Source organism: Macrobrachium rosenbergii, chromosome 20 (genome assembly GCF_040412425.1).
Source record: "Macrobrachium rosenbergii isolate ZJJX-2024 chromosome 20, ASM4041242v1, whole genome shotgun sequence".
Lineage (NCBI taxonomy): Eukaryota > Metazoa > Arthropoda > Malacostraca > Decapoda > Palaemonidae > Macrobrachium > Macrobrachium rosenbergii.
In genome coordinates this window covers 285,737-303,938 of record NC_089760.1, presented here as the reverse complement: position 1 = coordinate 303,938, position 18,202 = coordinate 285,737, and the positions used below count along the sequence as shown (strand labels likewise).

The 18,202-nt window shown below is 39.4% G+C and overlaps 1 protein-coding gene across 3 annotated transcripts in view; it reads left to right on the top strand.

Moving 5' to 3' along the window:
• Nucleotides 1–2,111: 2,111 nt before the first annotated feature.
• LOC136848988 (uncharacterized) overlaps nucleotides 2,112–18,202 on the top strand; it is a 49,312-nt gene continuing 33,221 nt past the window's right edge. The window contains exon 1 of one of the 3 annotated variants that reach the window (XM_067121802.1): nucleotides 2,112–2,278. Coding sequence is in view for 2 of the 3 variants with exons in the window: in XM_067121801.1 (XP_066977902.1) it covers nucleotides 2,319–2,348 (30 nt within the window). In the remaining variant the exon portion in view is untranslated. Of the gene's footprint in view, nucleotides 2,349–18,202 lie in introns of all 3 variants that reach the window. The other 2 variants (XM_067121801.1, XM_067121800.1) reach the window with 2 other exon arrangements.

Genomic DNA, 18,202 nt, shown 5'->3' with positions numbered 1-18,202 from the left:
CATATTTTGTTTCTTTGGTTTACTTACTTACTTACTTACTTTACTTACGAGAGAGAGAGAGAGAGAGAGAGAGAGAGAGAGAGAGAGAGAGAGAGAGAGAGTGAAGCCCTTGTGCTTTCAATTTTACGAATACTTTAGTTATTACAACAAAGTGAAAGAGAGTAGTTTCCATACACTAGTACCTCAATGGTGGACTTTTTTTTTTTTGTGCTAAATGACGTATGAATTAGCTTGACTTTTATGAAACGGCTGCTAACTATTTCTACATCTGTTATTAGTCAGTGAATTTGTCACTAGATCTGGAAGTCTGCTTCTAAGGCCAACGACCTGCTGTACCCGACGAGACGCTTCCAATCGATGGCATAAATTCAAATGCTAGAAAAAATATTGCAGTTCGACTACACTACACGCAGACTTCACAAACTAGAGAGAATCTTCAATTTATAAAACATAATGCTTAGTTCTCAATTTCTACAGAAGATGTAATTTACAATATATTTCTTTCTTGCAACTTCTAGTGAAATCTATTTTCTCACTGTTTAACTCAGTGATTATATACTTTGCATAAAAGTGACTCTAAAATCATTTCTAACGAATTTTCTTTCTTAACGTGAATAAAATAACTAAATGTTCTTGAAAGACTTATAAAAAAATACAAAATTACATATTGCATACAACAAAAAATGATCTTTTAAGCAACATTACGGAAGAGATGCCAGGCTTGGAAAACATATAGCAACACGTATTCTACTCTGCTATTCTCAATATACACAACAAAATTTTAATTCTTGTTTTATCCTGGTATTTATCATCCTGATATCTACACAATAAAGCAAGTCCATCTGTTATATACGATTCCCACTGAGAATTGCAATATTAAGTTAAACCTTCTTCAGATTACTCGCAAACAGGCATCCTTCAAACAAAGCTATATATAGCTCTGCATTTCAAACGCCCGCGCATTCCTTAATCCCTCTAAATACACATTGGCACCTGGCCTTTCAGAGTACAAACCTAACGATCCCTGGACAAAACCGGACTTTTCAAGAGGTTAGCAAACTTCTACTCAGAGGGGGCTTGGACTGAGTTTTGTAGTCCTATCTAGTTACCCGTTACTTGTCTTTCTCTGGAACTTTCATCGTACCAATCATTTAATATTTCCATTGTGTTGATCCTCGACGAAATTTCGGAGGTGAACCCCATCAGTCGAGTTAGCACACTTCATTCCAGACCCACGGTCTGGTCACACCCTAATGGAAACTGAATTCAAGGAGAGGTGGGGTGGGGGAGGGCCGGGGGATAACAGGCCACTTGCGTCATTTCATATAGTAATATGCGTGTGTAGAGAGAGAGAGAGAGAGAGAGAGAGAGAGAGAGAGAGAGAGTACTTATTTTAACAATACTGTCAGCATCTTTACCACTACCTGTGGAAATCAATGATATGGAAAACGTGAAATAAAGATGTGTAATGATTTACAAGGCAAAATTATTAACATTTAAAATACGACGCACTGATATGAAAATTGGGAGTAATCGTCTAATTCAAAACGAAAGGCCATACTAGAAACAACGGAATATAGCATGCAATTAGCTTCTATTAATAGTTTATCAAGATTCATATAGATTTTCGTTTTGAAATGAGACGGGAAGGCACTGTCCTTTGGTGCTAAAATATAATTTCAAAGGTTTTTTCATCTTCAGCCCAGTCAAGTTCAATTTAATTTTAGCTTGAAATCTCCGAAATAAAGTTTAAACAAATCGAGATATATATCTATTATATCTCCGATATCGTGCACATGTAATATGACAGTTATAATGGTAGTGTTGGAGTTTTTTCTAGATATTTTTTATTCAGGAGCACCTCTATGTAACCAAAATTTGTACATAAATTCCTAAGCAAGGCATAGCATAACTCACGAAGTGTGCATAAAATCAGCATAAACATTACCTCTCGTGATTTTGGCTATTTCACGGCAGTATTTGCAAAAGAATTCCACGATATTTCGCTTTGTCTCCATACTGTAAGTGCTGTTAAGCACACTGAAGGGCCCCCAAATCAGCTGTTATGTGCCCGTGAAGAAGCTTAATTCTTTTCCGCCCTGCAGTAAGCGTAACCCATGAACTGTAGTACCATATGAATCATTATGCTCCGTCCTGAGTGAAAGTGATTGTTGTGACCCGTTCCACATTCGATTCCCTGAGACGAACGAAAAAGGAGTGAAGTTCGCGGGAAGACAACATATCAAAAAGTGATCTGAAGCTTTGTCTGCCTCAAACGGTGAGTGTTCACAGGTGTACAATTACTGACTTGTGTGTTGATGAAAGGAATTTCAATACTGCGTATCGGGGTACGTTACGAACGCTGAAATTGTTGTGTAATTGAAAACGAAATCTGAAGTGCAATTAAGATATTGATCTGACGTGTTCGTGCTGTTTTTTTTTTTTTGTAATAGCGTCGTACAATAACAAGCCATAGATTTATTCATTTTGGGTGGACTATGTGATAGTCATTCTCCATACATCAGATAGGAAGTGACGGTCATTTCAAGGTTTAGGGGGACGTCGACGAAACCAGAGAATGACTGCGTATTACTTCGTATCTGTGCCAGATATTATATAAACAAAATGTCGTGGTAAGCCGAGCTAAACACCGAACAAGTAACATCCCACAACGGACATTGCAAGACCGTAAAACCTGGAAATCGGTGTGTTTAAGCTACTCATATTGCAGACAAATGGGTTATTTACTATGCCATATCGTAGAATTTACCAGGTAACCCATCTCTTTGCCACTCGCACCGTAAAAGAAGAAATTTGAAGGTATATATGGCAGTTACATTCTGCAACGCTCATTCCCAGGGGGGGAAAAGTAGGGAGGGAAGGTGTACATGAGCGAGTGGAACTCAAAACAAAGGCTGTCCTCTGTCGCTCTGTTCCCTCCACCTCACTTTTCAGCCACGGGGGATTTCTCTCGTTTTCACATCGCCAGATGACAAAAAGACGAATGCAGGAAATTGCATTTTTAATTCCTTAGATATACAGCGATACAAAGACGAGTGCGGGAACCATTTTAATCGAGTAAACATACGAAAAAGATCTGTAAATTACAATAATTCAAGTTAGTGGTTTTTTAAACAACGCTACGGAGTTGTACATTCATTAACTGTACTGCTTTAAAATAAATGTAAGCGATGAATTTCCATAGAAAAGGCAGCATCTAACCGTAGCCAACCCGCCCCTTCTTGACTGTTTTTATTATTGGTCGCCTTAACGGGAGTTGTGTACACGCAAGTAGAATGCGCCCGACTCAAGCTGCAGCTTGGCTTAGTTGTCGAATACTCCCACGCGTCACTCGCTTTTTCACTGCCATTCGTCGCGTTTCACCTTGATTCGGCGTCGTGTTTTCACGCGATTCAAGACGTTCTTTGGTGAGGTTACAAGCACAGCGACTTTATTAACGCTACACGATGAAAACGCTCCATGCGCAATCATTGTACATGCTGGGTATAAAAGAACAGTATTGACATGAAGGGAAAACAACGAGAATAAATTTGGGGAATGTTAGTTTTCCCCACTCCCAGCTACCTTCAAAAGTGAGCACTTGGATGATTGCATCATCCACTCGCTGCAACACAAAAGGTTTATATATATATATTTTTTTTATCTGAGCTCTCTTTGGGCGTGGAATATAAGAAATTGCTTCTAAGAACAAATAGGTGCTGATAATGGATGTCAAAAGTTAAACTGTTGTTGTTACAGTGAAGTTCTGTTAAAAGTCTAATTTCACTTTCTTGTTTGCTACGCAGCTATTTTTCTCCTCTCCATTTCTGTATGTCTTTAGTAGAAAATCTTTACTTCCCTGGTACCAGTATATCATATAAAGAAGTTTAATATGAGCAAGAAGAAATAATTAGACAGATAGCGTATGTAGCAATGATACCGAGATGTTTCAAGGTCATGTCCAGCAGGTACTTGAGTAACTCCTTCACAATGCGCAGTTAAGGACGCACTACCCAACGAAGCCGTCTCTTTTTGCTTGTTTGATTTTAGTCATTTTTTAAGTTGACCTCTTTGCATCTTCGCCGCTTATAAAATGGGAGCTTCTTGGTAAAGGTACTTGAGAATAATTACTGTAATTTTTCATGTGGTTTGTAACTCGACACTTTCTGCTGTTCGACGTTTGCCGAAATGACCAAACTGGTATCGATACTTACGGGGTTTGATGGGGTTTGCCGCCATCGATTATAAAGCCCGAGTCTACTCATTATGTAAGGGATTGGTGAGCTGGGTTATTTTAATTGGTGAAAAAGTATTGCATATAAATTCAAGCAACGATATTTTGAAAACCAAACACTTTTCATTATAGATGCCTTTGCTTATATATATAATTATTTACTTACAAAGAATACCAAGCAAAGAGGGGGTGGGGGAAAGCCTTCACTTGTCAGGTCGAAGTCTGAATTGTATTTCAAACGAACGAAAACGGGTGATGAACTCGGTGCAACGACAAAACGTAATCATCCGTAAAAGGGAAATCTTTTTTTGCTCGAGAGTATTGCATTCTTTATCTCAAGGATGATTTTCTCCTTACCTTTTATTTGATAAAACCTGGAGCTGCAACCATTGTTAGTAACTGATTAGTCCAAATAGACCTATTGAAATCGACTTCACTTTACCTTGGGAATAACTGACGCCTAAAGGAAATTATTATATATGATGATAAGTTCTCCCTGGTCAGGGTAGGAGGACTGATAACATATAATTCTCTTATGGGTGCAATTTATTCTCAAGGTAAAATTAACTCGATATTGATACGCTTTTGGTGGAGTAATATTTCAAGATGTAAAGATGGCATCTGTAAAGTTATGCAACTGTCATATATATATATATATATATATATATATATATTGTCACAAAGTGTACCAAATACCTGGTTATTAGACAACTAATCACAGAATTCAAAAATTTACCTCACTTCAGCTAGATACCTGAGCTCTCATAGCAATAAATATTACAACTGAGTACTCTAAAGGTAACAGCGATCCCTTAAAAGCGTATTAATCACGGGAAAAAATCAAACGAAGTTTATCAAAGCAAGTGTGAGGTATCAACAATTAAACAAGAAATATGCTAGAGCAATAGGGCATCACTCCATCTTTGGGTTTGCACTGAGATGACATTCTATAGTGCCGTTTATTGTAAGAGAACAGAGAGCTGACTGACTCGCAGTAGCGTTGCAGGTTGCCGCCCCTTATCAGTTGGCACCACATTATCAAAACATATCGTACATCCCCCAAGATTTATAAAGGGATAATGGTCATTAAATTATAGGGGAAAAATAGAAGGATTAACCAACTTTTCAACATCATAACATACAGTTACATACACTGCAATATAGCACAATGCTCAGTGGCAATAAACTAAATACAAGTAAATATATCTATAAAAAATAAAAGATTCACTCTTGACATAATTGTACATAGTGCATGTAAGAAATAATTAATATTAGGTTTACGGGAAATCTTTGAGCCACTTGGTGTCACGGAGGAATTTTTCCCCCTTCAAGACATTAAGATACGATAATACTGCTATTATACATATGCACTTGCCTGGAGACACGGGTTGGAGAATGGTACGGTGTCATAGTTGACAAGTTGGGTGTGAGGACCATTGACGTTTACACTGCCTGGGAATTAGGGTAGGCCTGCCCTACCTGCTATTACATGATACCCCTTGGGTGTATGGGTCTTATTACTGATGAGGCCAGGTGAAGTCATCCCCCTGGGAGATAATTGAAGCGCTGATTTCCATTTTAGTTGGTAAAGGTAAGGTGGTATTGAAGAAAAACCCTGGTCCTCAGTTCCTTTCTAAGCTCTTTGTTGGCCGAGCTGGTTGAGCTTCAGACTCACTCGAAAATTCTCCTGATGAAGAGTTAGAGGAATTTATTTCTCCTGATAGAAATTCATTTCTCGCTATGGTGGTTCGGATTCCACAATAAGCTGTAGGTCCGTTGCTAAGTAACCAATGTTTCTTAGCCACGTAAAATAAAATCCTGGCCACTAGCTGTTAATCAGCTTTATATACTTAGTTCCTTTCTTTATTACTCATTATGTCATGCCAAAATTCTCCTAGGCTTAGTCTCCTGGACTTGGTTAATTTACATATTCTTCAGAACTCCTGGACTTGGTTAATTTACATATTCTTCAGAACTCCTGGACTAGGTTAATTTATATATTCTTCAGAACTCTTGGACTAGGTTAATTTACATATTCTTCAGAACTGGACTAGGTTAATTTACATATTCTTCAGAACTGGACAAGGTCAATTTACATATTCTTCAGAACTCCTGTACTAGGTCAATTTACATATTCTTCAGAGCTCCTGGACTAGGTCCCTGGAAATATTCCTTTTATTAGATTTTGATTTCAAGAAAAACAATACAAATGAGTAGTTTAAAACAACAAAAATAACTCTTTATACTGAGAGACCTCAAAGAAATATATCAACTACATACTATGGGAATTGCTTTTCCTTCACAATAGGACAAGTGTCAAATGCTGAACAGTCCTGGAATCAGTTAATTCACAGTAAGGTGTAAATCATTTGATACCCTACTCCACACAGTATTAAATGTTTGTACACAACACATGTCAATGGATTAGGCTACCTGAAAGATTTCTGAGAAAAACTTAAACTAAAACGAGGTAAAATTAGGCTAAGGTGCCTTTTAATAGGATATAGCCTAGGCTAGGCCTCTTCAGAAGTCGTTAAGGATAGCCTATGCAAAGTATACATGGCTGATTTTTGGCTAGGTTACAAGAGGCCACAAAGTTAGGTTAGTTTAATGAGGGTATAGGCTAAGTCTTAGGTAATTAAGTTTTCCAAGAATTTATATATATATAGCCTAAACTTTTTTTAACAAAAATAGTCATAATTCCTCATTCAAACAGGATTAGCCTAGTCTAAGATCGTGATCGGCAGTGGGAATTTCCACGAGAGAGGTAGGGGTAGCCCCAAGATGCCCTGTAGGACGGCCATTTTGTGGTACCCTTTTGGCACTGGTATTTATAAAAACCCTATACAAACAAAACACTTATAACTATCTTCCAACGTTTTACAACCCTATCAAATGCTAAGTTACAACTCAAATCAACACAGCAAAATCTTATGACAACTAACAATTGATTGATTAAATGTGGGTTATCTGGCGTCACAACTACCAGGGTCTCTGACGCTGTGACAACTAACGAACGTGAAGCATCTTTCATGACAATGAAAATTTTCCAAGTTAAGGCATTGCAATCACGTTCGACTGGGCATGCAATGTTGCACTTAAATCCTCGTCTGCTACTGTTCTTTCATGATAATGATCTGTTCCAACTAATGAACTAATGGGTAATGTTATGACTTTAAAAGCTTACCTTGCAAGGGATAGATAATAACTGGTATTAATAATTTGGTAAATTAGCCAAAATGAAGGGTGGACCGTTTGACATCCTTCTCTCACCTTCGACAGCGTTCTCGAACTTTACATGTTTTGGTAGTGTTACCAAAATGCAGACGAAAGATTCAGGACAGCGCTCCCATACTCAGAGTGAAAGAAAAAACAAAACAAGGGACTGGCTACACTGCTATGCATTCGATGACCACAACAAAAATGAAACCATTTTATAGTCACAATCACTCTTACAGTAGTAGTGTAAAGATATTAGAGGAGGATGATGAATCAATTCCTAAATAAATCACTAATAATTCAAGGAATATTTTTCCCATTACATTGGGTTAACCGGCAGCCCTTCTAGGCCTATTAATGACACTGGGCTCCTGACGGGAGTGTGTGACTGGCTCTAAGGAAGTGCCAGGCTGGGACACGGGTGTGCTAGGGGGTGGAGCGGTGACTCTCAAGTGCCGTCTGTTCCTTTTTGAGAGCCCACTGCTCCCATCGAGCTTAACTGTGTACTGACAGTGGGGCTGGGTTTCTGATATTACACCCATTTTGTCCCACTGTTTAGTAGCTTGGTACTGTATATGTACATGGGTACCTGGTTTGATGGGGAGCAGTCCCCTGGTAGTGTCAAGGGTACGCAAAGTCTCCTGCAATTTTGCCACTTGCACTGTCTACCAACAGGTGTCTCTTAGCTGTAGGTAACCTGTCATGCAGTTGGCGACCCATTTTGAGCTGAGATGGCGACTTGTTGATCTCCCTGAGAGGCGTGTTGAGATACTGGAGTATCACCAGGACCGTCTTGTCTGACTCGAGGGCTCCACCTTTTGACGTGTTTTCTTGGAGAAGCCTCTATGCTGATTTGACAGCTGCTTCTGCCCTGCCTTTAGACTGGGGGTACTGGGCTGACGACAGGCAGACCTTGACTCTCCATCTCCTGAAGAGGGCCTCCATCTCCTCGCTGGCTAAGTTTGTACCTCCATCCGTTGATATTCGTTCAGGGTCTCCCCAACGTGAAAAATAAGTTCGAAGGTGATTGCTTATTTTATTAGACGTGGCACTGTTGGGTAAGTGAGCTGCTTCTAACCAACCAGTTAGTCTGTCTGCATATAACATGTATGCGTTGCCTTCTATCTGAAACATATCTGTGACGACCTTCTGGGAGGGGTATTCTGCAGGGGCATGAGCATCATTGATTCGGGAGGCAGTGAAGGGGCGTGTTTATCACATGAGGTGATTTGGGCACAGCGATGCTGAAGGTCTTCTATTCCTGGCCAGTATACTGCCTGTCTGGCCCTTCTAAGCATAGAGTCAAGGCCCTGGTGTCCTGCGTTTAGATTGGTGGCTACCTGCCGACATAAATCTTCTGGGATAACCAGATGTATGTATCCTTGATCCACAGAATATGTTACCTGATCCTGGTTGATGGCTAGCCAATCCTGGACGCTGAAGAAGGGACGAAGGCAGGCGACTTCTTGTGACTTCTGTTGGGGCCAGTCGCCTGCTGCGACTCTGGCTAGCAAAAGCTGATACACTGGGTCATTGGATGTGGCGTTCCTGATGCAGTCTTCATCCAATACGATTGTGTCCTGTTCCAAGGCGGCCACTGTTGCACATGCTACTACCACTTGAATGTTGTCCTCCAAGTCCACGTTAGAGGCTTTGTGGGACGATGCCATAGCTGGGTACCTTGAGGGAAAATCCACTGGTATGTTCCTTTTTCCGAGCAGGTATTTAATATGGAACCTGAATTGGAGTATCGTCTCCTTCAGTTTGAACAACCTTGGGTTGACGAAGTCCTTAAGGGCCCTATCACCCAGCAGCTTGACAAGTGGTTGGTGGTCTGTGATGATGGTGAGATTAGGGCACCCAAGTAGGAACAACCTGGCCCTCCGCAAGCACCAGGTGACTGCAAGGGCTTCTCCTTCTATGGGAGCATACCCTTCCTCAGTGGGGATGAGGTGTTGACTGCTGCATAGGGCGAGACGCCAGCTTCCCTTGCAACAAAATTGGCAGTCAGCTGACTGACAGGCACAATACTGCTGGAGGACGACGAAACCAATGCCCTCCTTGTTCCAATCCGTCATGATTATCGTAGGGTGTGTCCTGTCATAGCATGCCAATCTGTCCTTGGCTAGTTGACAGATGACCTCCTGTGCCTGCTGGAGTTTACTGCGTACCTGACAATCCCAATATACATTTTTCCCAGTGGGTTTCCTGAGGAGGTCCCTGAATGGCTCCATGATGAGTGCTGTTGCCAGGAAGGGGCTAACTGATTCATGAGTCTGAACCACGCTTAATGTTGGTGATGGAGGGCTTCTCTGGCATATAGAAGTTATTAATGGCGTGTAGATGGTCGCCTGCAGACTTGTATGCCTCCCATCCCAAGTGGTATCTGATGAAGGTAACCTCTCTCTTGCAGAATTTTAACTTCTCAGGTATGAGTGTGATCCCTGCGGAGGCACAAGTTGACAGGAATTCATACACGTCCAAAACGCCCCTTCGATGCTGTGACCATATAGTAAAGTGTCGTCAATGCATTTATGCTTTCTGGTGATGTCTTGCAGGGCATCATCAAACCTTTTTGTGTAAGTGTCGGAAGCTGAACAATGAACCATGGGTGATCTACAGTAACGATACCGCCCCCATGGGGTAATGAAGGTCGTGAGTGGCCAGCTATCCTCGTCCAACTCCACTTGGCGGAGACCCCAGTGGGTGTCTGCTGTAGTCTTATATGTGTGTATAGGAATGCTTGAAACCATGTCCAAGGGTGCCAGTGTATGATGAGTCTCACGAAGACAGTGGGCATTGAGGCGTTGGAAGTCCACTGTGCAGTGAGGTTGGCCCATCTTCTTGGCTACCACGACCATCCTTGCACACCACTCTGTTGCGTCCCAATAAGGCATAAGGTACGGCTTCAGGCAATAAATGTATGTGGTGTTGTTTGCCCTTCATCACAGGTAAAGGTTCCGGGGTTGTGTTGAAGGTCTTAGATGAAGAGTATGTAACAGCCATTCTTCCAGTCTTAGGATGTTCTCCTCCACGGGTGGGATCAGTATAGTGGCTGGCTTTGTTGTCTGAGGGGAATTGGGTTGTGAGACTGCCTCACTAGTGACGTCAGCTGATGCAGCGAGGGGGGGAAGGGTCAAGACTCCAGTAGAAGGATTTTCCAATGCCTGAAGATCCTTCTACTGGAGTCTTGACTAAGGGCAAGGCACAGTCCAAGATGAGTCCACTGCAAATAGGTCCCTCTGCAAGAGAGATTTACACATTACACGCCAGTAAAGGAACAATATAACACAGAATAGGACTCGAGCCTGCACTGAGGGTGCCAAGGGCTTGAGGAATGAATGACCACTTTACACTTGAACACAGGACATTGGAAATGGCACTGGATAAACTGGCACAAGGACAGAGGTGAAATACTGGCACTCCAATGTCTTTCTAAGGGGCAAACTGTCGTGACTAAAAAGCCTTTACTCGCACTTTACCTTAGGGAAAGCGGGTCTCTGGCGAAGGATGACGATGGACGATCACACGCACACTGTCTCTCGAGGATGACCATCGTCTGGAGTCGGACCAGCTGGGGGGGATGAAGGCCTCTCAGCAAACGTATCGCTCACCCGTGTGTATGGCTAATGGCCTCCCCTACGAGTACTGCACGTCCACTGCTCACACGACTAACTGCTTACTGCCCCTCCTGTCTGTCCCTTTTAAGGCTGCGGCCATGTCATGCCCGTGTGCTAAACTTCTCCCGATAACTGGGGCCGTGTGCAAACGATGTGTCATTTGCCAGGTGGTCAGCGATCGGTTGCCTCTTCCCAGGTATCCTGTGGATAGACAATTCAGGCAGTTTAATTTGCCTTTAGAAAGGTTGTTTTAAGCAGCTTAGTTGGGCTAAGCTGCTTGAGGGAGCGGCAGTCAGTCTCGTATCTGTGTCTTTTTTTATCCCGTGTCATTTCAATACCTGTTCCAGGTAAAAAGAAGGACAGATCAAAATGTTGACAACTTTAATCTGATATCTAGGTCAATTGCGATGCTACTCTCAATAAACAAAGGGCAAATTAGGTTGTGGGGGGAAATGCTGTGCAGCGACTTCTTGTAAGTTACAATAATATATACTGTATATATATATATATATATATATATATATATATATATATATATATATATATATAATATATATATATATATATATATATATATATATATATATATATATATTATGTATATATATATATATATATATATATATATATATATATATATATATATATATATATATATATATATATATATATATATATAAAGGTTGCCCACAACAGTACGAAAGAGGGTAGATTTTCTAGCGTTATATTTGAAACAACCGTCTCCCTCGGCGTAATTTCCGAAATATAACAATAGAAAATCTACCCTCTTTCGTGTATTTATGGGCAACCTTTATTAGAAGGAATTTTGAGTTTAACACACACACACACACACACACACTATATATATATATATATATATATATATATATATATATATATATATATATGTGTGTGTGTGTGTGTGTGTGTGTGTGTGTTATACATACTGTAGATATGTACATAGGCCCAATCACTAGGAAAAGTCAAGGAATGATACATAGTGATAGAAATTCACAATAAATTGCCTAGGTCAGGTACTTTGTTCACAGATCTGATTATCCGTTCTCCTATTATCTTCATTCTTCCTTAGAATTTAAATACTAAATATTTCTCCTTGAAATTAATGGACAAGTTTACATATACTTTGAGTTATGTTCATATGCTAACGCAAGCTTTCTCTGATAAACTAGATTCAGTGATGTTTCTTTCCAGTACGTCATTAGAGTGAACTCACTTTCTTGCGCCTGCCCAGTTGATTGTACGATTGTTTTCACTAGCATGTACAGAAATTCCTCTCCTCACCTCTGCTTATCTTACAGATATTTTATACTGCTCTAATCTCTTTTATGATGTTTGTCCATTTTGACCAATATTAAAGTTATATCACAAGACTTTCATGGAATATCATATACACATCATTTGGTACTGTCTGAAGGGTTCTTTATGTGAGGCCCCTTTTTCCAATACCTCTTTCAAGCCATCTAGCCACCATTTTCCATTCTTCCTTTTCTCCTTCATCTCATCTTTCAATCAACTTGTCATCATCCACATCTTTCCATACAGCTAGACCATAACAGCTCACTTTGATCCATCCCTTCCCCTGTTGTAACCTTTTACCACTCCTTTGTACCTCCACATTTCCCCCACTTTCGGTCTTTCTTATACCACAAAGCCTACTACATAATTATTCATCTCTACAGCTTCCACCTTCTTTGTTTTCACTACACATCCAACACCAGCTCTCTGCTGCCATAGAGAGCAGTTGTTTCATCAGTCCCTGTATACATTCATACCTTGGATTTCATAGTACTCCAGATCTCATGCAGACATCCTTCTGCCTTTCTTGCATCGCCTGCTCTGTGCCTTGTATCTTCTCGCACCGCAGCATCCTTTGAAATCTCTCCAGCACCATGCGCTCATGAGAGTGTACTGATTGCATTCCCTCAATGTCCAAAGTAACATTTATTGCTCCAGCCTCCAGGTTCCGTTTTGCCTTCATAGCCTTATGCATGTTCACGTTCTTTCTCCAACTCGAGTGTAAATTTAATAGAAGGGACTTGATCTGTTAAATTACACTCGAGTTAGAGAAAGATGAATGTTTACCTTTTCTTTTTTGGACATTTATATTAAAAGGGAACTTTTTAATTGTTAATTTAGTGTTTATAGGAAAAAGACAAATGATTTTACATATGTACACTGTTATTCAGGGCGTCATATAAATATCAAAATTTCAGTTTTTTCATCAATGTTTCTTCGAGCCTTGCGAATTGTCAGTCCTGAATTTTTAGATCAGGAATTCAAAAACGTCAGAAAATTAGGAAGAGATCTATGCTATCCAACCGGCGAATATAAATATTTAGTAATGTAGTTCAGATCGCTGACAAATCACGTGACTTAGATGGACAACTGGGTTGTAATGTGTCTCTTAGTGCAAGGGTCGCTGGCCATCATCTGAGAAATATGGCTTTTGTTATAAAAAAAATCTTGATAAGTGTTCTGTCAAAAAAAAATTCTCGTTAATTGTTTATTAGGTGAACTTTTTTTCAACTCCTAGTATCATAAATTGCCTTTCAACTCCTTGTATCATAAATTGCCTAATATGCAACTTAAGCTGCAAACTATATTAAATAAAATGCGGCACGATTGAGAAAGGAGTGTTGCACTGTGCGTCAGGACCGCGGCTGTTGTATTGTTTGAGTTGTGTTGGCTCCCTATCAAAGCTAGAATAATGTTTAAAACAAATGCAATGACTTTTTATGGGTGGTCCGAGAGTGCATATGACAACTGGTATGGAGTACGCCGTATAAAATCTCAGAATGTGTTCATTATTTATTTTACGGGTCTGGCAGAGCGCTTTTGGCAGTGTGACCCACAAACAGTAACCTGCAGCAAAACCCTTCCACGTACTTAGGCTGCAAAAAACGTAAATAATGAAACTTGTGGGACATCGGTCTCCGCTAATGACAGGAATGAAAATCGGGGAGGTGTACCTAATTAAGTGCATACCATAATCTTGCGCTGAACGTATTTTTAGGGTGTTATATTTTTCTACAAGAGAAAGGAACGACTGATGTTTTCTGAAGTATTTAGTACAAGTGACATCGAAGATCACAGATAGTGCTGATGCAAAAATACAAGTGATTTTATTCTTCTTTGTGCTCCAAATTCGTCCGGGTTCATGTTTGACATTTGTCACCAGTCAAGAAGAGATAGACTATTGCCGATACATCCATTGTCGCAGCATTGTAGCTAAAATATTTTTTTGCTATTTTTTTGTGTCTTTAAAATAGGAAACGAAACTAAAACATTTGTACCTTTTCATATACACAGTTTCAAAATGTAGTACGGATGAAGTAATATGATGAATAATTCACGAAAAATAATGTACAGGTAGCACAGTTCATGATAAAAAAATCTCTCTCTCTCTCTCTCTCTCTCTCTCTCTCTCTCTCTCTCTCTCTCTCTCTCTCTCTCTGCGTGTGTCCCATCTAGCGCTGATGGTAGTAAAGTAGGATAAATTGAAGTATTTCCCTACCGGCGTTATATTCGAGTAAATGAATTCCCCAATGACAGCCCACCGCTTTCACCTCCCGCGATATAACTGCCGCCTCCACAGCTGAATTTTCAAACGCGAAATCCAATTTAAAGAGAGGCTCTAATCCATCCCCCTCCCCCTGCTCTCTTTGTCCTATTCTTCCGTCTACTCTCCCCAGTGCTCTTCGTACTTACTTTCCTTCACCAATTTCCTTCTTTTATTCTACTCACCTAAAATAGTTTACCCAGTTCGTCATATATTACTGAAATGTATCTTTATACTCAAATGTTGATTTCTCGGCAACAGTGAAGCTAGTCCTTTTCTTTCAACATTATTATTATTCCCTTTATAATGATTAAAAGCTAACCGTTACAGTTTTAAATGATTTTGCAATGCCTAATCTTCCACATTTACGTTTTAGTCATACTAATCGTATAAGTGTGATACATGGAACTTTATAAGTTCTTATACACCATAACATTAATGCATCATACACAAACACATACATGCATGTATATATGTGTGTGTGGTTGTGTGTATGTATGTATATATGCTGATTAATGTTTGTGTAATAACAACAGTGACCTCTTAATGTCTTGATTTCTTCATATATATTTTTTTATAAACATCAATACGAGCCTTTTAGAGATGAATCACGGAAACTTATGAAGAAACGCTGATTCCCATGGTAGAATACGAACTCCCTATCCTACCCCCTATCCTATCCTTTCGTGTGTAAGTTCGAGTTCTTCAAAAGAAATTAGGGTTCGAACCCAAAATCCGTGTAGGATTTGAATCCACGCATGAAAAGTTGGGGGGAAGAACCCCTAACTCCCATAACAGGATTCAAATCCACGAACGATAAGCTCAGGCCAATAAATCCTAACTCCTTACTCAACCCATCCTATTGAGTGTGAGTTCGAATCCTTCCAAAGGAATTAGGATTCCTCCAGTGGAGAAGCCCAAACTCTTGTGGTAGGATGTGACCCACTCGCAATGAATTGCATGGGTCGTGGCCTCAGTCGTATGGCTTGGTCTCTCAGCTGTAGTTACTGCTTTTGCCTTGTGCACATGTTTTAAAATAATCAGTATTATATGGTAAATTTTACACTATACACTGTACAATACACATGATTGGGTAATGTATAACTAATGTATATAGTATGTATTGTGCTGTACGTAGAAAACAGGCATTGAAGGAAATGCAAATACCTGAGAACCTTAGCGAATGCGAAAGAAATCATCACAGAAACGTTACTGGTAATCTGGTCATTTTATGCAATTTTCTTGTTACAGTTGTACATATAGAACATTTATTATACAGTTATATACATTTCATGATACAGTACCATTAGAGTCTTGTTTTTGATGATAGTAGTCACGATCATGAATGTGTAGATTTAGTGAGGTACGCTACTGTGATAGAATTCCTGAATGACACACTTGGCTTGGTAGTGTCACATTTCATGTTATTTTGTGTGTTATCCGGTTATAATAGAAGTTTAACGCGAATAATACCTATTTTCTGGGATGTTCGACATATTTTCCAGTTATTGTATACTTCCATAGGCTAGCACGGTTATTTTGGAATTTTGGGAGCTTAGAGGTTTCGCAGCCCAGGCTTCTCTAGTAGTGTGTGTGTGTAATTTGTATAATAGGAATAACATGACATCATATATAGGTAGAGTAATTTATATACATAAGGAAAGTGAAACAAAGGGGTACAAGATGTTTAACCTTCACTTTAAGACATTTTCAAGCAAATTAGATGAAATGAACGAAAGATTACACAGCCTCCATTTTACGAACAACCACGACTCATCTTAAAGGGGTAAATAAATAATCATTTTAATGCGATCATAGATCTATTATGCTTGGTTTATTTATGTATACATACATATATATGTATGTATTTATGTGTATGTATATATATACATATATATATATATATATATATATATATATATTTATTTGTATATATATATATGTGTGTATTTATGTGTATATATATATATATATATATATATATATATATATATATATATATATATATATATATATATTTAATACAAGAGAGAAATAAAATCTGTCGTCCTCAGACTTCTTGCTGTGCTCGTGGTCTCAACTGCAAAAAAAAAAAAAAAAAAAGATACCTTTCCAACAGTTGGTCAAAGAAAAATAAGTGGTGACTGCCTCCCTTACACAGTTTGGGTTGATAGCCCCATCAGTCCGCAGTCAGATTTAGACTGATCGGGTGTTCTTTCTATCCTACACGCGGTAGTTAGGACAAATATGTCAATTTTAACTTCTCGTTAGATGGGTCCTTCACATAAGGAACGAAAGTACATAATCCTAGGAAGGACTCCCGACTGCCTGTTTAGATTGTATTGAGAGGATTATTGGATTATTACGGAGATGGCGAAAACCCGAATTTAAAATATGTGCTCATAATGATATATCTAATATGTTCACATTTTACAAATAAGAAATGACCCAAACTCTTCCAGTGCAACCATGCACAGGTTGGCAAGTCTACATAAGAGGAAAAAAAAGGAAAACAAACCATTAATAATCATACATACTCTATTAACATTCGCAACACTGCTAAGATGACTATCCCACAGTTTTGCATAAAAGGGCATGAAAGACCTCGTGGTAATTCCAGGTACATACAAATATTTACGTCAAATATGAGAGAGAGAGAGAGAGATTTGTACACATCAACCTTCCTTCATATGGGCCAATTGCAAGGTCGTCTTATCCATAAGCCATTGTAACCGCAGAATGCAAACGATGACGACTTGCCCGTGGTGGTGAATACCTGATGAAATGGAAAGTGTTGGTGCCGCATCCTCTCGTGCGTGTACAGCATCGTGTAAGACAAATAAGACAACTTACACTTATCTGGTTATTTCGTGAGCATGATTTTAAATGAATCTCCAGGTCAAATCCTATTATAGGTACCTTTATCCATTTCATGAAAGACAAAATGTTTCTACCTCTGGAATGTCTTAGATAATTTATGAGTTCATGAAGAGAACAAGTATTTTTCGACAGACTGATAGTTGAATTTTATAATCTAGTGTTGCCAAAACTATGATCATCGATTCAGGGGTTAGATAGTGTTGTTAAACGTTATTTATACGAATAGAAAAATGTTGATCATTTCATCATATTACGCGAGTTTAGTCTATATATGCTTGTCAATACTCCAAAGGCTTCATTAGAATTCTAGAGAATTGGCAGCAGGTATAATGATCATTACATCACGAGTCTCTGTAAGATAGAGGCCTTTTGAAAGTTTTCGCAAAGTAAGAAAAACTTACGCGGGTTTCACTGATTCTTGCTCAAATAAACGAGAACCCGTTTTCTAAGATGACCTTTGTACAGCTTTCGAGGCGTGACGCGACCTTCGACCGCGAAAGTACTTCATGCCCTTCCATGCTGCGTTATGGGTTATAATTCAGTGGCATATGGCGATATTAGTTTTCTAGCCAGCCAAGAGTAGATCCCCGGACAAATACGTTCACGGTCGGTCATGATTTTCTTCGAGATCTTTTGCCATGATTCGTTTACATTAAGAGACATCTTTAC